Raw genomic sequence first — 16731 nt, 5'->3', positions numbered from 1 at the left:
TTTTAACATTCTGTGCTTCTCTTCTCTTTTGAGCCTGCTCCAGCCACAACTTAGCGACTGCTAACTGCAATTCCTTCCTCTGCTTAGCTGTCCCTGTTTTACCTGCTGCACTTACAGTTATTCTTTCTACAAGCATTTTACACTGAACTTCCACTAATATCCCTTCAAATCCATATTTCTTACACCAACAACCTACATACTGTGTGCTGCCCGGTGAATATTTCTCCATAAATTTTACATCCCCTTCTAAGGCAGCCTTACACATTTTATTCTCACACAAGACAACAATCAGCCACACTCACGCAGACCACGTCTGGCCGCACACACACAACATAGGCCTATCGCTATGCGTCTACACGCACAGCCAGCGCTCTCTGTTGAAAACTCTCAAACGCCCATATGGCGGAGAATTCAACCGTCGGACACTCTCCAAACGCCCCAAATGGCGGAGATTCCGAACACTCCTCACGGCGGAGTCACCGAACCTAGGTTGTCTCCACGCCCCACACGGCGGAGAAGCCTGCGTCTCTCTCACGGCTAGCGCGCTCCCGTACCTGCGATCAACGCAGGGTCACGTAGCCGCTCTCTAAGGCCTTCTGTACTTACTGTTCGTGTTGTTTCCGTTCATGGGAAGAGTCTCTGTATCCCGTCAATCGCCATCCATCCCGAGGGAGTTCAGGACGCAAACTTTCCGGCCTGGTGACAAGCATCAAGGCACCAGGGCTTTCCGTCAATCATCCCAGACGTTGCGGTGGCGTCCTCTCCCTCTCCTCGCGGTGGATGCGATGTGTTAGGATCCGGCTCGAAGGACCAAATAAATGTTGGGTCTGTTCCCACAAACCCTGCTAGTTCTAGAGACTTATTCATCATGAAAGAAAACAAGACAGTCAGCGATCGATCGATTACTTGCGCAAGGGAGGCCTCCTCTGTGTCCAGCACAAAAATGACCCCAAATCCGGCCTCCTCTCGCTGCCTTTTATTGAGAGACAGTTCACACAAAACACAGCAAAGCAACGCCCACATGGTTCTAAGGCATTGTATGTATATGTGTGAACCTTTATATGTAAGTAGGAATGTGTGTGTGTGTGTGTGTGTGTGTGTGTGCGTGTGCGCGAGACGTCCTGCTGACCAAAGGGTCGTAAAAGCAGGAAGCTTACAACACAAGAAACAGATCTTTCAGATAGGATGTATCTCCAATAAAACCTCCCCCAACACAGAGTGGTTAGAGGTGTTCAGGATCAAAGGAATGGCTTTGATAATACTGCTTGAACTAAGACTGTACAAATTTAAGAAACACAATGGCAACATTCAACAATTAGACCTAACAGAAACACACCTTGGAAGCTAAAAGTACCTAACACTAAATCAGAATAAGGAGGCAAGAGAAGGAAAACTAAAAATTATACACAACAGAGCCATAGAAGAGTCAAAGAACTACCAAAATAAAACAGAAAATAAACAACTACAGAGATGGAGACTTGACAACAAGACACAGGTGAGGCAGGATAACTGAAAAAACAGAATATAAGCAAACCAGTGGTGCGTGGTGACTTTTACAGAAACACTAGCAGAGGCGATTGCCTCCCTAAAATACACACAGACAAAAACATGTCAGTACACATTAAGCTATTATTGGAAAATTGTGCATAAAGTATCAAAAGTAAAACTAATTAATCAGCAGTAGAATGTCTCCCATGAGTGTTAAACAGATTAATATCATTTCTGCATATGTTTAAGACTAAGCTCATTTTAAATACGTGATGTTTAATGTCCAACATCATATTCTATAGAGCATGTGTGGTTGTTCTGTTAAGATCTCGGGAAAATGCTCATAAGCTCAAAAACACAGGCCTATATTTTGATTTTTCACAATGTTCATTTTGTGTTGTATTTCATTGCACAAAGTTAAAAGGCTTGATTATTTTATGAAATGACCTGAGAATATGCACGGACCTTGGAGATTTAAACCAAAGCATACAACGTGAGCACTACCAGATACCAAAGCATGAAGAGATTACAAGTGAAATGGGAGGAGCCAAATACTTCTCAATGCTAGATGCAGCACAGGGTTTCTGGCAAATAAAGCTGGATGAGAAAAGTTCATAATACTGCACTTTCAATACACCTTTTGGCAGGTATAGATTCCTCAGAATGCTGTTTGTCATTATCTCAGCATCTGAGAATTTTCATCGTATTGAGGAGGTCAGAGCGTAAGATCAAAACACCAGTTCAGCTTAATCTGTAAAACTAATGAACTGGATGTTTTGTTATTCTATATTTAGATGGTGTTTCTTTTTAAAGAAAAATAATAATAACAAAAAATAATCATGTGTATATATAATGGTAATGGTAAAAGGCAGGAGCTTGTTGAGAGGCAACCTGTTATGGAAATCTTGCTGGGAACCCTCAAGCCAGGTGTTTTCACTGTAAAAAACCTGAAAAACAAACAAACAAGGGCCACTGCACATTCAGTGTTAATAACATAGTAAAGCATGTGCTGTTTCTCCTCCTTTTTGATGCTAATGTAAATGGAATGTATTGGCACTATATAGCCACCATTACAGATTAGTATTCAGTTATACTTAAAACAATTGACTGCAGGTCATGAACTCATGAAAAATATTTTTGAGATCATGCACAAGAGTGCTGAGGGGTTATTTTGCCCCTTTACCGCTGGACATCTTTTTAAAGCCAGTCATTTACTCACCCGTGGCCTTGAGAAAGAACACAGGTTCAAGACTTTTCAGTTTTGGTTTCAGGTTTCAGATCTGCAAGCTACTATGTTTTTAATTGAATAAAATTAAATGAAATTCAGCATTTCCACATTCTGAAAGCCTGATTTCAACTATGCTGGCGAACGGAAGGAGCACATCTTTCAACTTTTTTTAAAAAAAGGAATTTATTTAGCTACTAAACATAAAATTTGCAGTTTTTTACAATATGAACATGAGATAAAATCTTTAATAAAACATACAAATTCTAATATATTTGGTAATTTCTCAATGACATTCACTTTAATTCAAAATACATGTATAGAAAAGTTGGCATAGTACATAATACTAGTATACAGCTGACATGTTATATATAAATTTTCAAAAATGAAAATGCATACTTAAGCTGTGTATTTGCTTCACACAACCAAAATAAAATACATTAAAAAAGGAAAAAGTAGGTTTATCATTTTCCTATCTGGAATAACACTGTCTATAAAAACAGAAGTAGAAGAATTTATTCTTAAGTATGGCCAGTGTGACCATTTTTTTCGGTTCAAAAATATTTTTATTGGGCGCCTGTTTAGCTCAGTGCGTTGAGCAGGCGCCCACATGTCATATGGCCGAGAAGGGCCGGCCCGGGTTTTAGTCTGACCCGCGGTCCTTTGCCTCATGTCTTCCCCCTTCTCTCTCTGCCCCTGCTTTCCTGTCGTTTTTCCACTGATCTATCTAATAAAGCTGAAAGTAACAAAGAATTTTTATCACTAACATTTGCAAATACAGCCACCATAATATCACATTTTAAATTAACTACTAAATATAAAACCATACAAATAACATTTCTGAAGTCTAGTACTAGTAGGTCCCTTAAAATAACATCTCTCCTTCTATCAGGATTTGGAAAGTGGTCACAATGAACAACAGGTGCAAAACTTTGGCTTATTGTGCAGAACACATTTTGATTTTGCTAGTTTGGTTTCTGTGGTGTGCTTATATATACACATTTGAACAAAATAAAGAATCCTTCAAAGCTTTCATTACCATCTGTACTTCTAACAATAGTATTTGCTTATATACATTTTCTCTGAATGGTTGTTATACTGTACAGTCCTTAATGACATTCTTCGTCCTTACTGAATTCAACTTTGTTTAAAGTCACTATTGAGACTCTTGAACTGGAACACTCAGAGGGTCGTCCGTACTTGTAGACATCATTGCAAAGGCGGCACAAATGTCCTTTGTTTCTTCTTTTTCAAACATTTCCTTCTTTCCTTCTAAATTCCAGCCTTTATCCTTGGTAAACTTGTAAACACACCCAAAGAGATCAGGAAATAACACCAACACATCAATGTGAGGAAAATTCTTGAGCCTGTGAACAAGGAAAGTTTTATTAATGAGTAGTAACAGAGAAGTAAGCTTCCAAATCTGTCATAGTATCAGAAATATTTGTGATTTGTTCATATAGTTACAAGAAATTAACATATATACACATATAAATATGTGTTCATGAATTAATAATTTTTCATTTAGTTTAACTTACTCATGCTCATTGAAATTGCGTATAAAGCGCAGTAATCCCAGCGTGTTTTCAGGGTACGGCTTTCTGCCATCCATCTTCCGAACAAGCTCTTGGGGAAACTGCAACAACAAAACATGGTGGTCATGAACTGGACTTTAGGAAAACATAAGCTTGCCCTCTCATCTGTAAGTCACCTTATTTTTCCACAGTTTGAAGGATCCATTAGCACATGCTTCTAGTGAACCAATCAGCTTTTCATCAGCCTTTCGACAGTTTGCCACCTCCTCCCTGTTGCCGGTCTCTCTCAAATATTCAAACTGCCTGGAAATAAAAATGAAATTATGCTTTATAAGTACAACAATAACATAAAACTAAGAGGAAAATCTTGAATAACAACAGGAGCAGCACAAAAGAGTCTTGCTTAAAGATACGAGAACAGAAATGTAGGAAACAAATTTAGTATTTGCTGCCAATGTTAACATGCCTGTCTGAGTACAAGATAGTTTGACCTCATTTTCCCAACATATGGATTAAGCCAAGTAACAGACTGAACATTTTTCCCCCCCATGTGTGGGAAAATGATTGAAAATCCTTCAAGGTTTAGCCTCTCATGAGCAAATCTATTCCTACTTTACTAAAGTGAAACTAGAAATCACAGATTCTGTTACAGCATGACTTCCTTACTCTTTTGGAGTCCAGAAGAAGGGATGGTTTAAGCATTCTTTTACTTTGGGTCTGTCCTTTGGCTCTTTGTTGATCATCCACTCGATGAGATCCTTTGCCACCAAATCTTGAACATGATCCAAACTGTAGTTCCCATAGTAAATGTTGTTCTCGCATTCACGGGATATGCCAAATGGATGGTGGCCTCCAGAGAGGATATAATAGATCAGCATGCCTGCCACCTTAACAGTAACATATCAGTTTAGGTATTTTTACCAAGGCATCTTTCAGTTATTCAAGTTTTCATGGACCTGTATTACCTGGATGTCAGTGCTTGACTTGTATGATATGACAGATTCTTCTGCTTCTTCTGCTAAAGTCTCTCGGGCCATCCAGCATCTGGTTCCTGCACTGCGTGTACGTAAAGTTGTTTGGTCTTTGAGTAAGCGTCTGCTTATGCCAAAATCAGCTAATCTTGCCCTCCCAGTAACATCTGCAGGAGGAATAACATTCAAAACTCATGAAACTAAATCATTAATTTATATTTACCAGACATCTGTTTTGTTTAGTTTTTTTCCTGAATGTCAAACATGTCTTACCAATCAGAACGTTCTGAGGTTTGAGATCTCGGTGAAGAATTTTAGGATTTTGACAGTGAAGCACCTTTAGACTTTCAAGAATTTGTTTGACAAGTTCCTTTAACATCAGTGGGTCATGGTCATCATTCTTGATATATTCTTCCAAGGTGTATTCACAAAGTTGCAGACAAAGATATCCAAAGTTCTCGTCCTCTGCAGCATCAACATATCGTACGATATAAGGATGATCGAGTTCAGGGAGTCGTAGGATTCCTTCTTCGTTCTTCAGCTCGTCATAGTTGCTCTTAGACATTCTCTTAATGGCAACTTCTGTGCCGTCCTCTCTCAGCCCCAAGAAGACTTCAGTACCATCGCTTCCTTTTGCTATTCTGAATTCTGCATCATTCACATATATAATGCTTCTGATTCTGGATATTTTACTGTCATCTGTGCCAACAAGTTTCTCCAGTTTCTCCTTCCACCTTTTGCTGATTTGAAGCCAGTTTCGTTTTTCTGATTTTTCATTGGTGTTGTAGTCAAAAGGCTTTACATCTGAAGTTGATTCTAAAACAGGATCTTTTGTTGTTGGATCAGTTGCCGCAGTGGAAACTTCATCATTTGGGTCTTCTTGCTTTTCTGTCTTTTTCTTCTTCCTGACTAAAGGTGAGGCTGTGTTTCGCTCACATTCTAAGCTTGGCCTGCTGAAATAACTGTTGAGACTTCTCAGCACCTCCTTCAGCTTTTCATTCATTTCCATTTCTACAGATGTCAGTATGTCCTCGGGTAATGAAGTTATGCCCACTGACTTAAAAATATTAGCTGTCTGTTCAACTGACACCAGGTTTGCAAATATAGCGTACGTGTAAATCCTGATCTTAATGGAGTCTTCCTTATTTACAAAAGGAGCAATTGCTCTGCATAAGTTCTCTAAAAAGTTGACGTGCCAGTCCTTTGTGCCTTTTGTTTTCTGTGTTATCACATACAGTGTTCGTAGCACTGATTCACAGATGTCAGGTCTCTCTTTTAAGGAAAGCAGTTTCAGTAGTTGTGGAATTATAGCTACTGCATGCTCATTTGTTATGTCTTCCATTGTGCAGAAAACCGCATTCAAACTTTCAACTGCCGCCCCAACATGTGTCTTAGGGATGTTTGGAAAGCGACTGGCTGCACCTGCAATATAAGTATTTACATTTCCAGTTTTCTTTAGCCATTTAATGCAAGCCTGGCAGTATTTTTCTTTTCCTCTCCCAGTAACAGTAAAAAGGATTTCAATCATGGTCAGATGAGACCTAGGATGCTCTAACAACATGTGACTGTTGAACATTTTAAACACTTCTTCAGGTGTTTTTTCAAAAATAGCAATTTCCACATCCAAAAAATGTCTGATTTGGGAACACACTTCATCTCCATTTGATGCAAGGCGATTAATCATCTCAGATAATTTTTTACTGTTAATAAGCCACTGAGGATCATTCATGGGCGGCAGTGTCACCACTGCACCAGCAGAGATGAGCCTTTTGATGATCTCCTCCCTGTCTTTAATGGCTGCAACGTGCAGTGGTGTGTATTGTTGCAGAAGAGTAAATCTCCATCCATCTGGATTAGCTTTTGCTTCAAGCAACAGATCCACAAAACCAGGTGGTGCTTCGGACAGTGAGACATAATGCAAAGGTGTCCACTGCAGTTGAGAAAGAAAATTTGGGTCTGCACCCTGACGCAAAAGGTAAGAACATATATTTTTGTTTTTATTTATAACAGCACCAATCAATGGGGTTATATAATCACTACACTCTCTACAGGGGTAAACTCCATTAACATTATTGTCCTTCAGTAATTTACTGAGCTCTTTGAGGTCATTATTAGCTATGCACTGGATTATAGGATGTGTTTCTGTTGGTGGGGGGACTGTTGCCAGTTGTAGCTGAGCTAAAAGATCCATGTTTTTCCTTCAGGTTATCTGTGAAAGAAAAATCACTGAAATTAGCCAAGTAATGCGAAATCTGGTTCCAGTTTAATCTTTAGAAAAGCCAACAAAAAATCAATAAAATTTGAGCTTAAGGAATAGCAGCAGTTTGTAAAAGTTTTCAGAAGTGAATAATTCTATTTTGGCTACCACACTGGAAGATTCACGCATAAAATAATATTTACTTGCAAACACTGACACCAAGGGGTGGGTTTATAAAATCGATTTTCCAATTCAAATCGATTTTAGCTTGACTAAAGCGATATTGATTCATTAAATCCTGAATCGATTTTTAAATATAAATGTATTTTGCCAGAAAAGACAAAATCTCAGGTTAAAGCTCACAAAACTATATCAACAACCACCAGACAGCTAAAGTAGCAAATGAGAGCAGGTACACGTGTAACCGAGGACAAGGTACGAGTGAACGGGACAAAGAAATAAATTGATCATTTATTTATTACATTAATTAAACATACAAATTCCCCTTATTTCCAGACAGGACTTATAGCAGATCCTGCCGATATCCCAGCTGCACATGAGACTTACTACACTAACGGTGCGAATATGACTACACTGCAACCCCGTCACACCCCGCTTAGCGACACTGCAACTGTGACACGCACTGCAAACAATTCAGGTCTCAGCGCAGCTGGGAATCAGCGCTATGCATGGCCTGCAATCTGGGAGACAAAGGGAAGTGGCACAAACAATTAAACAAGAAAACAAAAAAAGGGAGGTTAGTCCGCCCTTACACAACTCACTCTCAATCAATAACCGCCTTTACGGCTGGACGGACTAACCAAAAGAAAATTACAAATCAATCAAAAGAACGAAAAAAAAAGGACAGCAGAAACAGCGCCGCTGAAAAACAAACAACATTATCAATTAAAATATTACCCAATAAAATACCAATTTTATGAAACCATTTAAAATCATGAAGCTAAAAGCAAACACTCAATATACCTACAATATTGATCAGTTTCCCTGCGCGCAGTCGATCTAGGGCTTGATCAATTCTTCTGTTAAAATTGGTGGTCACACTAAAAAAGTCCGACACATTAAAAATAGGCACATACAACCAGCAAATGATCCAAACAAAACGGCAAAAGTCTCTTATCGACAATATACCCACTCGCACCCGAGTGAATTAATTGCCTCTGGTTTCTTCCACAGAAGTGCGCTGATTTCACCCCACACACCCACTACCTTTTCACAGCTCTTTCAGCCAATCACCTGGCACAGAGCAACAAACTGCCAGGTGACACTTGTTACAACCCTCCCCTTCAAAGGGCATCGGCGACCCGACGATGAGCTGAAAAGAGAGCACACTTAAAATTTGGCTCATTTTATAGTAGATTGTGGCAATTTAAATGGGTTTGAATGCTGTCCAGCAGTCTTCCTCATTGACCTACGAGGCCCTTGCGCCAAGCTGGCAACATCTTCATCCCCAGGTTCTAGGTCTCTAGAACAGTCCAAATGGGGCACCCCCACATGTGTGGGACTCAACGTCCCTTCCTTCAACACTGCAGAATCGCTTCCATCTCCCTGTTCTGTAAACATCTGTTCCACTTCATCAACCATACTGTTATTTGTAGCCAACATTCCAGTTAGATCATCCTGTTTTGACTTTTGTAGACCACTATCTTGATCTCCATCCAATTCCCTGATTGGAATGTTTCTCAACTCAGTTCGATGTACTTGTCGAAGTGGACCAGTGTGTCCAGCAGGAGCGACTGAATATACTACGCCATGACCAGGAGGAGGTCGCACTACTTGAAAAGGCGTGGGGTCCCAAAAATCTTGAATCTTATTGCGACCTCTTACAGAGTGGTTTCTCATATATACCAAATCGCCCTGCTCCAAATCAGGGCTAGCGCATTTAGAGGAGTTCACATCTCTCTGAACCCTTCTCCTTTCTAACCGTTGCTGCACAACATCATATGCAGCAGCCAGGGACTTTGGTGTTCCTGTACCCACTCTTCAAGAGTGACGTCCTCATCAATTTCACTGCCAGCACCCAACCAAAAATCCACTGGCAAAGCGTGGCTCTCGCCCGAACATCAAATAATATGGAGTCATACCAGTCGACTGATGTACTGTGGTGTTATACGCATATGTGACTTGGGAGAGATGCGGGGCCACCGGCGCTTTTGTTCAGGAGGCAGGGCACGCAGCAAGTCATGAAGTGTACGATTAAATCGTTCACATTGACCATTACCTTGCGGATGATGATAGGGAGTCGTCCGACTCTTCTCTATCTTATAAATCTTACACAGCTGTTGCACCAAAGCACTTTCAAAATTTCGCCCCTGATCAGAATGTATGCGACTTGGAGGCCCAAATAAATGAAACCAATGCTTCACTAAAGCTTCTGCCACTGTGCTGGCTCGCTGATCTTTCGTAGGGACAGTCTGAGTATATTTAGAAAAGATGTCAGTCATTACCAAAATATTCTCTTTACCATCAGTTGAGGGTTCAAGTACTGTAAAATCAATTGCCAAAATTTCATGAGGCCGAGATGCAGAAATACTGCCCATAAAGGTTTTAATCTTTGGCACAACAGCCTTAGAAAGAACACACCTTTCACAATCTCTGCACCATCTCTCAATATCTACATACATATGTGGCCAATAATATCGTGAGCGCACCAACTGCAGTGTACGCTCAACTCCTTGATGGCCATGCTCATCGTGGAGTAAACGAAGGACGCGGCTCTGTAAACACTGTGGCAACACAAGCTGGTCAACCTCCCTCCCTCCATCAGGAGTATGAGTGCAGCGATATAACACAGACTCCTTTGTTTCATCCACCCCATTGACGGACCAATTCCTCGAACCCTTACCAAGACCATCTCTTTCCTTTGAATCGGGCAACCTGGCCACCTCCCAATACTTTAAGAAAGGGCCAATCACCGGGTCTTGCTTCTGTAACCTACAGAGATCAGAAAAAGAACAACCAGGTAAAACACTTATCTCTGCCTGAACACTGGGAATCATCTCACACTGCACTCCAATATCATTAGATAACGGACCATCCAATTCCATTACAGTACTATGTAGGCGGGACAGTGCGTCTGCATTAGCATTCTGAGCCCCAGGCCGGTATTTTATGGTCAAATCAAAAGCAGCCAGCTCTGATGCCCACCTCTGTTCTGTGGCACCTAGCTTTGCCGTGGACAAATGGCTTAGAGAGTTATTATCTGTAAATACAGTGCAACGATGACCCAAAAGATACTCCCTAAACTTTTCAATGACTGCCCACTTAAGAGCTACAAGCTCAAGCTTCATGGAACTATAATTTTTCATATTCCGCTCTGTAGGCTTCAAGCTCCGACTAGCAAAAGCTATTGGCCGCAACTTACCCTCATACTCCTGGGAGAGCACCGCCCCTAGACCGCCATAACTTGCATCTACTTCCAACGTAAATGGCTTCTGAAAATCAGCAAAAGCAAGCACTGGTGCAGAAACTAGGGCAGCCTTGAGCTGATGAAAACTTCGTTCACACTCTAAATCCCAGGAATCCAATAACGGTTTTGGGGGGGTCCTACCTTTTCTACCTGGAGGGAGGAGTGTCGAGACCAGTCTATGCAAGGGAGCAGCCATGCGTGAAAAACCCGCTATGAACCTCCTATAATAACTAGCAAATCCTAAAAAGGAACGCAGTTCTGCTAGATTGCTGGGCGTTTTCCAATCCCGCACTGCAGCTATTTTATCTGGATCAGTAGAAACTCCTTCGGCAGACACCACATGCCCCAAATACTTCACTTGCCTCTGGAAAAACTGGCACTTTGAGAGTTTCACTTTAAGCCCCTCTTTATCCAGACGAGAGAATATTTCTTCCAACCGCTCCAAATGCTGTTGCACAGAGGATGAAAAGACAATGACATCATCCAAATACAAAAGCACCGACTGATGTCTGCAATCTCCAAACAAACGCTCCATCAGTCGCTGAAATGTACTGGGTGCATTACACAAAACCAAAAGGCATGCGGTTGAACTCAAACAAACCAAATGGGGTACAAAATGCAGTTTTAATCTTATCCTTCTCAGCCATTTCCACCTGATTATAACCACTAGCCAGGTCCAAAGTGGAAAACCACTGAGCACCCGTCAAAGCATCCAAGGATTCTTCAATCCTTGGCAGAGGAAATGCATCCTTTCTGGTCTTGGCGTTTAACTGTCTATAATCGACACACATGCGTAAACTTCCATCCTTCTTTTGAACAAGAACTATTGGGGATGAATACGGACTACTACTTTCTCTGATGATGCGAGCTTGCAGCAGCTGTTTGATATGATCCTTGCCAGTTCATACTGAGACGGGGGATTCGCCTGTAAGGTTGTCGCACTGGTGTTTCATCTGTCAAAGGAATTTCATGAGTGATCAATTTACAACAACCAACATCCAACTCATTCTTGGCAAACATGCCGCTATACTTCTGCAATAAAACTTTAGCTTGCCGTTTCTCGCCCTCCTCAAGATTTTCAAATTCAGGTAGATCCAGTTCTGCTGAATTGTCTGCCATTGTATGACTGGAAATATAAGCTGTACAACACTGTGAATTTACAGAGACCTGTATTTCAGAATGACCCTCTGCTAGCACACTGGCCAGTTGAACTGTAGCAATCACCCGACGAGGTGTCAACCAGACATCAGCTTTACCCACATTAGTAACTGGAACAAAAGCCTCCCCCCGTTCTCCCTTTACTAGTGAGGGAGACACCAATAAGCCTTCCGGGAGAAAACCATCATCAGGCCCTAGGGGTTCAATCAAAAGGTCAATGGGTGTATTCACAGGCATCTTTGGACAGGTAACAGGAACATAACTTTGCGTTCCAGCTGGAACACAGAAAGACTTCTTACCCTGTACTCTAACACGATGGGGTTCGGGAGAATTTGCCATAGCCTCCATCATTTGGCAGTATCTCAGCGCTCTTCTCCACCCACGGGGCGCAGTCTTCAAAACTGGAGCCTCCCAGAGGTCAGAACCATATTGTTTACACAATTCAGAGTACAGAGGGTTTAATACATTCATTCCTAACACACCAGGTACAGATGTCTTTTTCTGTGCCATGTGGCTATCTGTTGGATCTCCCATAATCAACACCCCTCGACGAGGTAGGTGAATTCCCAGGATTGTAACATCCAACTCAATATACCCAGAATAAGGAATTTGTAACCCATTTGCTGCTTTAAGCCCCAACCAACCACAGTCTTTAAGCTTTTCGTCACTGAGATGAGAAAAGTTATTTCTAAAAGAGCTTTCTGTGATTGTTGTGACCATGGACCCTGTGTCCAGCAAACATGAAATAATAACCCCACCCAAATCAACCTCCCCTTCCAAGCATTCACCAACTAGATGACTGAGTTCTACGTTATTGGAGCCTTGCAACCCTCCCACCAGTGTGTGGCTCTGTGCACTGGTGGGTACTAGTTTTCCGCCGCCCTAGTAGTTTGGCCCTCAGCCCTAGCTGCTCTTTCATGCTGATTTCCGTCAGAATTGGGTAATGTCGGACAAAAACGGGCAATATGTCCAACTTGCTCACACCTAAAACAAATGGGTTTACCATTCACCGTTCTTCTACGTCGAGAAGTGTGATTGCTAGAAGCAGCCACCTCCTGTGGGTTTAATGCCTTAATGACCAACTCTAATTGTGTCTGTTGGGCTTTAAAAAGGGACACCAACTCAGCATATTCTGATGTTCTAGAATCTACACTTTCACAGGAAGCTTGCATATCTGAAGAGACTGAAATAGACTGATTATATCTAGACCTAAAAGGCTGATTCTCATACTGTGCCATCCACCTGGTCGCTTCAGCTCTCGCCTCACGAATCGTCCACTGTGGATTGGCATTAATTAAATCTCTCAGCCTAATCCTCAATGTCTGATCTCTAACACCATCACAAAATTGATCACGCAGATCTTTTGAAGCTTTTCTTGCGGCTTCCTCATCCGTTTTAATAATCTGGTCCATTAAGGCCATCAAAGAATGAGAAAAGTCAATTAGAGACTCACCTTCTAATTGTTTACGATTGAAAAATCTGCGTTGCAAAGAAATGTGGGAATCTAAGCAGCTGTAAGTTTCTTTCAGTGTATCAAAAATTTTCTCAACATTTTCTTTCTGTTCAGATATGCAAGCTTCCTGTGAAAGTGTAGATTCTAGAACATCAGAATATGCTGAGTTGGTGTCCCTTTTTAAAGCCCAACAGACACAATAACAAGTGTCACCTGGCAGTTTGTTGCAAATAATTTTTAACCATTTAGAGGGTACTGCACGCACTGAGATAAAGTTTTTATCAAAAGAACGAAAAAAAAGGACAGCAGAGACAGCGCCGCTGAAAAACAAACAACATTATCAATTAAAATATTACCCAATAAAATACCAATTTTATGAAACCATTTAAAATCATGAAGCTAAAAGCAAACACTCAATATACCTACAATATTGATCAGTTTCCCTGCGCGCAGTCGATCTAGGGCTTGATCAATTCTTCTGTTAAAATTGGTGGTCACACTAAAAAAGTCCGACACATTAAAAATAGGCACATACAACCAGCAAATGATCCAAACAAAACGGCAAAAGTCTCTTATCGACAATATACCCACTCGCACCCGAGTGAATTAATTGCCTCTGGTTTCTTCCACAGAAGTGCGCTGATTTCACCCCACACACCCACTACCTTTTCACAGCTCTTTCAGCCAATCACCTGGCAGAGAGCAACAAACTGCCAGGTGACACTTGTTACACACGGATTCTACATAAAGACGTAAACACAAAGCGCGGATCTTCACCCGACAGCATGTCCGGCTGCTGCTGAAAGCCGACATCCCGCAAATTCTAAAGCTGCAGTTTTGGACCTGCGACCAAAATTCACCAAATCAGCAGCAAAAGAAGATCAAAGCTACGCTTCACGTTTGAAAAACATCGTCATGATTTCCCTCTTACTTTGGCTGCTTTGCTCAGACCACAATAAATCAGACTTCCTGCACAGCTCTTTATCTCAGTGAACTTCAAGAACACTCCCCAATCTCACATCTCTTTTTTTCTGCATAATTCACTTGCATATTAGGCACCAGCCTGCCGTTGTGTACAGCGCTGTCTGTCGTCGTTTTTTTTAATTTTTAATTTTTACAAAAATGTCCTCTGAAGAGAAAGCCTCATTGTATTGAAAAGTAGAGTTCAATACCGAAAAATTAACTAAAAACTGCAAAATGCTTAGCTGTGTGTCTAATATAACCTCTGTAACTTTGCTCTGCTTCACTTCAGCAGCATCAGGTAATGTTCATATGTTTTCTTCAGTGTTTGATCTACTGCAGAATATTTTAAGGCAGGTATCTGCTGAGAAAACCCAGGCTGGGAAAATCTCCTTCATGTTTTTCTGTATTTTATCCTCAATTACTTTGACACAAAGGTATCTACTGTGATGCTCACCTCTGATGAAATCTCAGAGTGTCAGCTCTGTTTTTGTACATAGATATGAGGATAGGTACTGAGAAATGATCAGAATTAAATTTGCAAATTCATGATGATTCACCTCATTAACTATTTGCCACTTTCCCACAGCTAATTTTGAATAAATCACAAATGAACTGGAGATATAATAATGTAGGCCTGTGTAGATCTTAACATGCCATAAGTATACTATTTCTTTATGACTTTAGTTGGGTGGTTTGGTAATTAAACTCATTCTACCAGCCAGACAAAGCTTGCATCATAGCTTGCAAGAAAAGTAAAAAAAGAAAAAAAAAGAGAGAAAACTTTGGCGTAGACATATAGATTATGGTTACTACACAGCCTATGTATGTTCCGCATACAGGAACTCTAACAATTGTAAATAGATTTGCACATACATGCACTGTGGAGAAGGAAAGGCAGCAGTAAAGCTCTTTTCCTGAGTAACTCTGATCAGCTGATATTATGGCTGACATGAAGACATTTATCTCCGCAACAAAACGCAGCCCTCAACACCCATGATCATTGGGTGTGACCACAGAGTTGAAAATATTCCGAAGAGGGCTCAAAGCGCACGCTTTTACATGGGTGATTTTATAAAGAAAGGAAAAAAGATTATTTTACGATGAAGTTTTAAGATAACTGATGGCGGATTGTCAGAAAATTTACTTACAGTTTCCAAGATGTGTGCCTGTTGTTCTGATTAGGCCTTCAGTCTACTTCAGAGGAAACTGAATTCTGTGGCGTCTCATGACAGTTATCCCCTGCGTCGGGAGCGCGCACTGGGCGCGTTTGTCCAAATAATGAACAAACAGTATCCCTCGTTGTAGATTTTTAGTTCAGAAACACTTCTTATGGTGACTTAATACTGAAATTTCGAGAAGTAGTTTTGCCAGCCTCCACCACGTCGAAACCTGATTTCAAAATAAAAGCCTTCGAAATCTGATTTCAAAATAAAAGCCAACATCAAGTGAATTTAGCTTTAAAGTTAACAGACACGTTAAGTCCATAATAACAAATATCATTAAGTGTTGTTTTCACACTCTAACATTAGATCCAGTTGACACACCCTCGTACTCTAGTAGTGCCCTGTCATTATCAAGGGGGGCTTCTTTTGGATTTCAAAGTAAAAGCCCTCTGAATTTTCGTTTTGAACTACTCTTTCAGTGACTTCAGAACGCTCTTAAAAGGAAATTTTCTGTTTCCACAGTGAAATAGTCTATATCGACAGTATACACCGTCACAGGGATACCATCTCTCAATGTCAAGTCAGTTTGATTTTGCCTTTCATAGTAATAGCCCTTTGAAATTGCCATATATAACCTACTCTTTCAATGACGTCAGAATGCTCTTAAAAGGAAAATTCTGTTTCCACAGGGCAATTGTAGTCTATATCAACAGCATACACCCTTATACAAAAGAGTACATCTTCATAGTTAAGGACGTAAACTTCATACATGATTGAGTTTAAAAGCACAGGACACACTTCCATACTTCTTCCTTTGTTTTTATAAAGTCATTATTGTTCATGTCAAGGCTCTGTTCGTGGTACCACCTTTTACATGTGTCACATTGTATCTATTAAAAAACAAACAAAGGACAAACCCAAAACAACAGTTATACTCAAACACTGATGCACAATTTTCCAAACTTCAAGTAGTGTTCAACTCACCTGATTTGTCATTGAAAGTCCTGATCCTGGTGGCTCTGGAAACAAACACATGGCACAGTTGCTGTTCATAAATAATATTGTTCCAAATTGTAGATATTGTAGATAAATATCTGATAATGTCTGATAGGGCTCATCATTTTTTGAAACTGGTGTAACTATGTTGCCAT

The 16731-nt window shown here is 40.7% G+C and overlaps 1 protein-coding gene across 7 annotated transcripts; it reads right to left on the bottom strand.

Annotated features, from left to right (window-relative positions):
• Positions 1-2908: 2908 nt before the first annotated feature.
• Positions 2909-15811, bottom strand: LOC116321859 (sensor for unfolded proteins in the ER ire1-like). Of its 7 annotated transcripts, XM_039609475.1 has the most exons (9): positions 13881-15543; positions 12301-12409; positions 10280-10368; positions 5493-7428; positions 5214-5386; positions 4915-5135; positions 4425-4551; positions 4252-4349; positions 2909-4080 (listed from the first exon to the last, which is right to left on the bottom strand). In XM_039609475.1, the coding sequence occupies exons 4-9, from the start codon at positions 7408-7410 to the stop codon at positions 3870-3872; spliced, it is 2748 nt and encodes a 915-aa protein (XP_039465409.1). In that variant the 5' UTR covers positions 7411-7428; positions 10280-10368; positions 12301-12409; positions 13881-15543; the 3' UTR covers positions 2909-3869. The 7 variants fall into 7 exon arrangements, with proteins under 7 accessions (XP_039465409.1, XP_039465413.1, XP_039465412.1 ...); XM_039609479.1 differs by lacking the exons at positions 10280-10368; positions 13881-15543 and adding an exon at positions 15566-15811; XM_039609478.1 differs by lacking the exons at positions 12301-12409; positions 13881-15543 and adding an exon at positions 15566-15811.
• Positions 15812-16731: the final 920 nt, after the last annotated feature.

This window comes from Oreochromis aureus, linkage group 3 (assembly GCF_013358895.1).
Source record: "Oreochromis aureus strain Israel breed Guangdong linkage group 3, ZZ_aureus, whole genome shotgun sequence".
NCBI lineage: Eukaryota > Metazoa > Chordata > Actinopteri > Cichliformes > Cichlidae > Oreochromis > Oreochromis aureus.
The sequence above is the reverse complement of the archived record's forward strand: the minus strand, read 5'-3'. Positions and strand labels throughout refer to the sequence as shown.

Excerpts from the sequence above, each read along its gene's own strand:
- LOC116321859 (XM_039609479.1), bottom strand. The coding sequence starts at position 7,410 with ATGGATCTTTTAGCTCAGCTACAACTGGCAACAGTCCCCCCACCAACA. Across the intron at positions 5,136-5,213 it reads AGTCAAGCACTGACATCCAG|GTGGCAGGCATGCTGATCTA; the intron begins GTAATACAGGTC and ends GTTACTGTTAAG. Across the intron at positions 4,081-4,251 it reads CGCAATTTCAATGAGCATGA|GCTCAAGAATTTTCCTCACA; the intron begins GTAAGTTAAACT and ends CCTTGTTCACAG.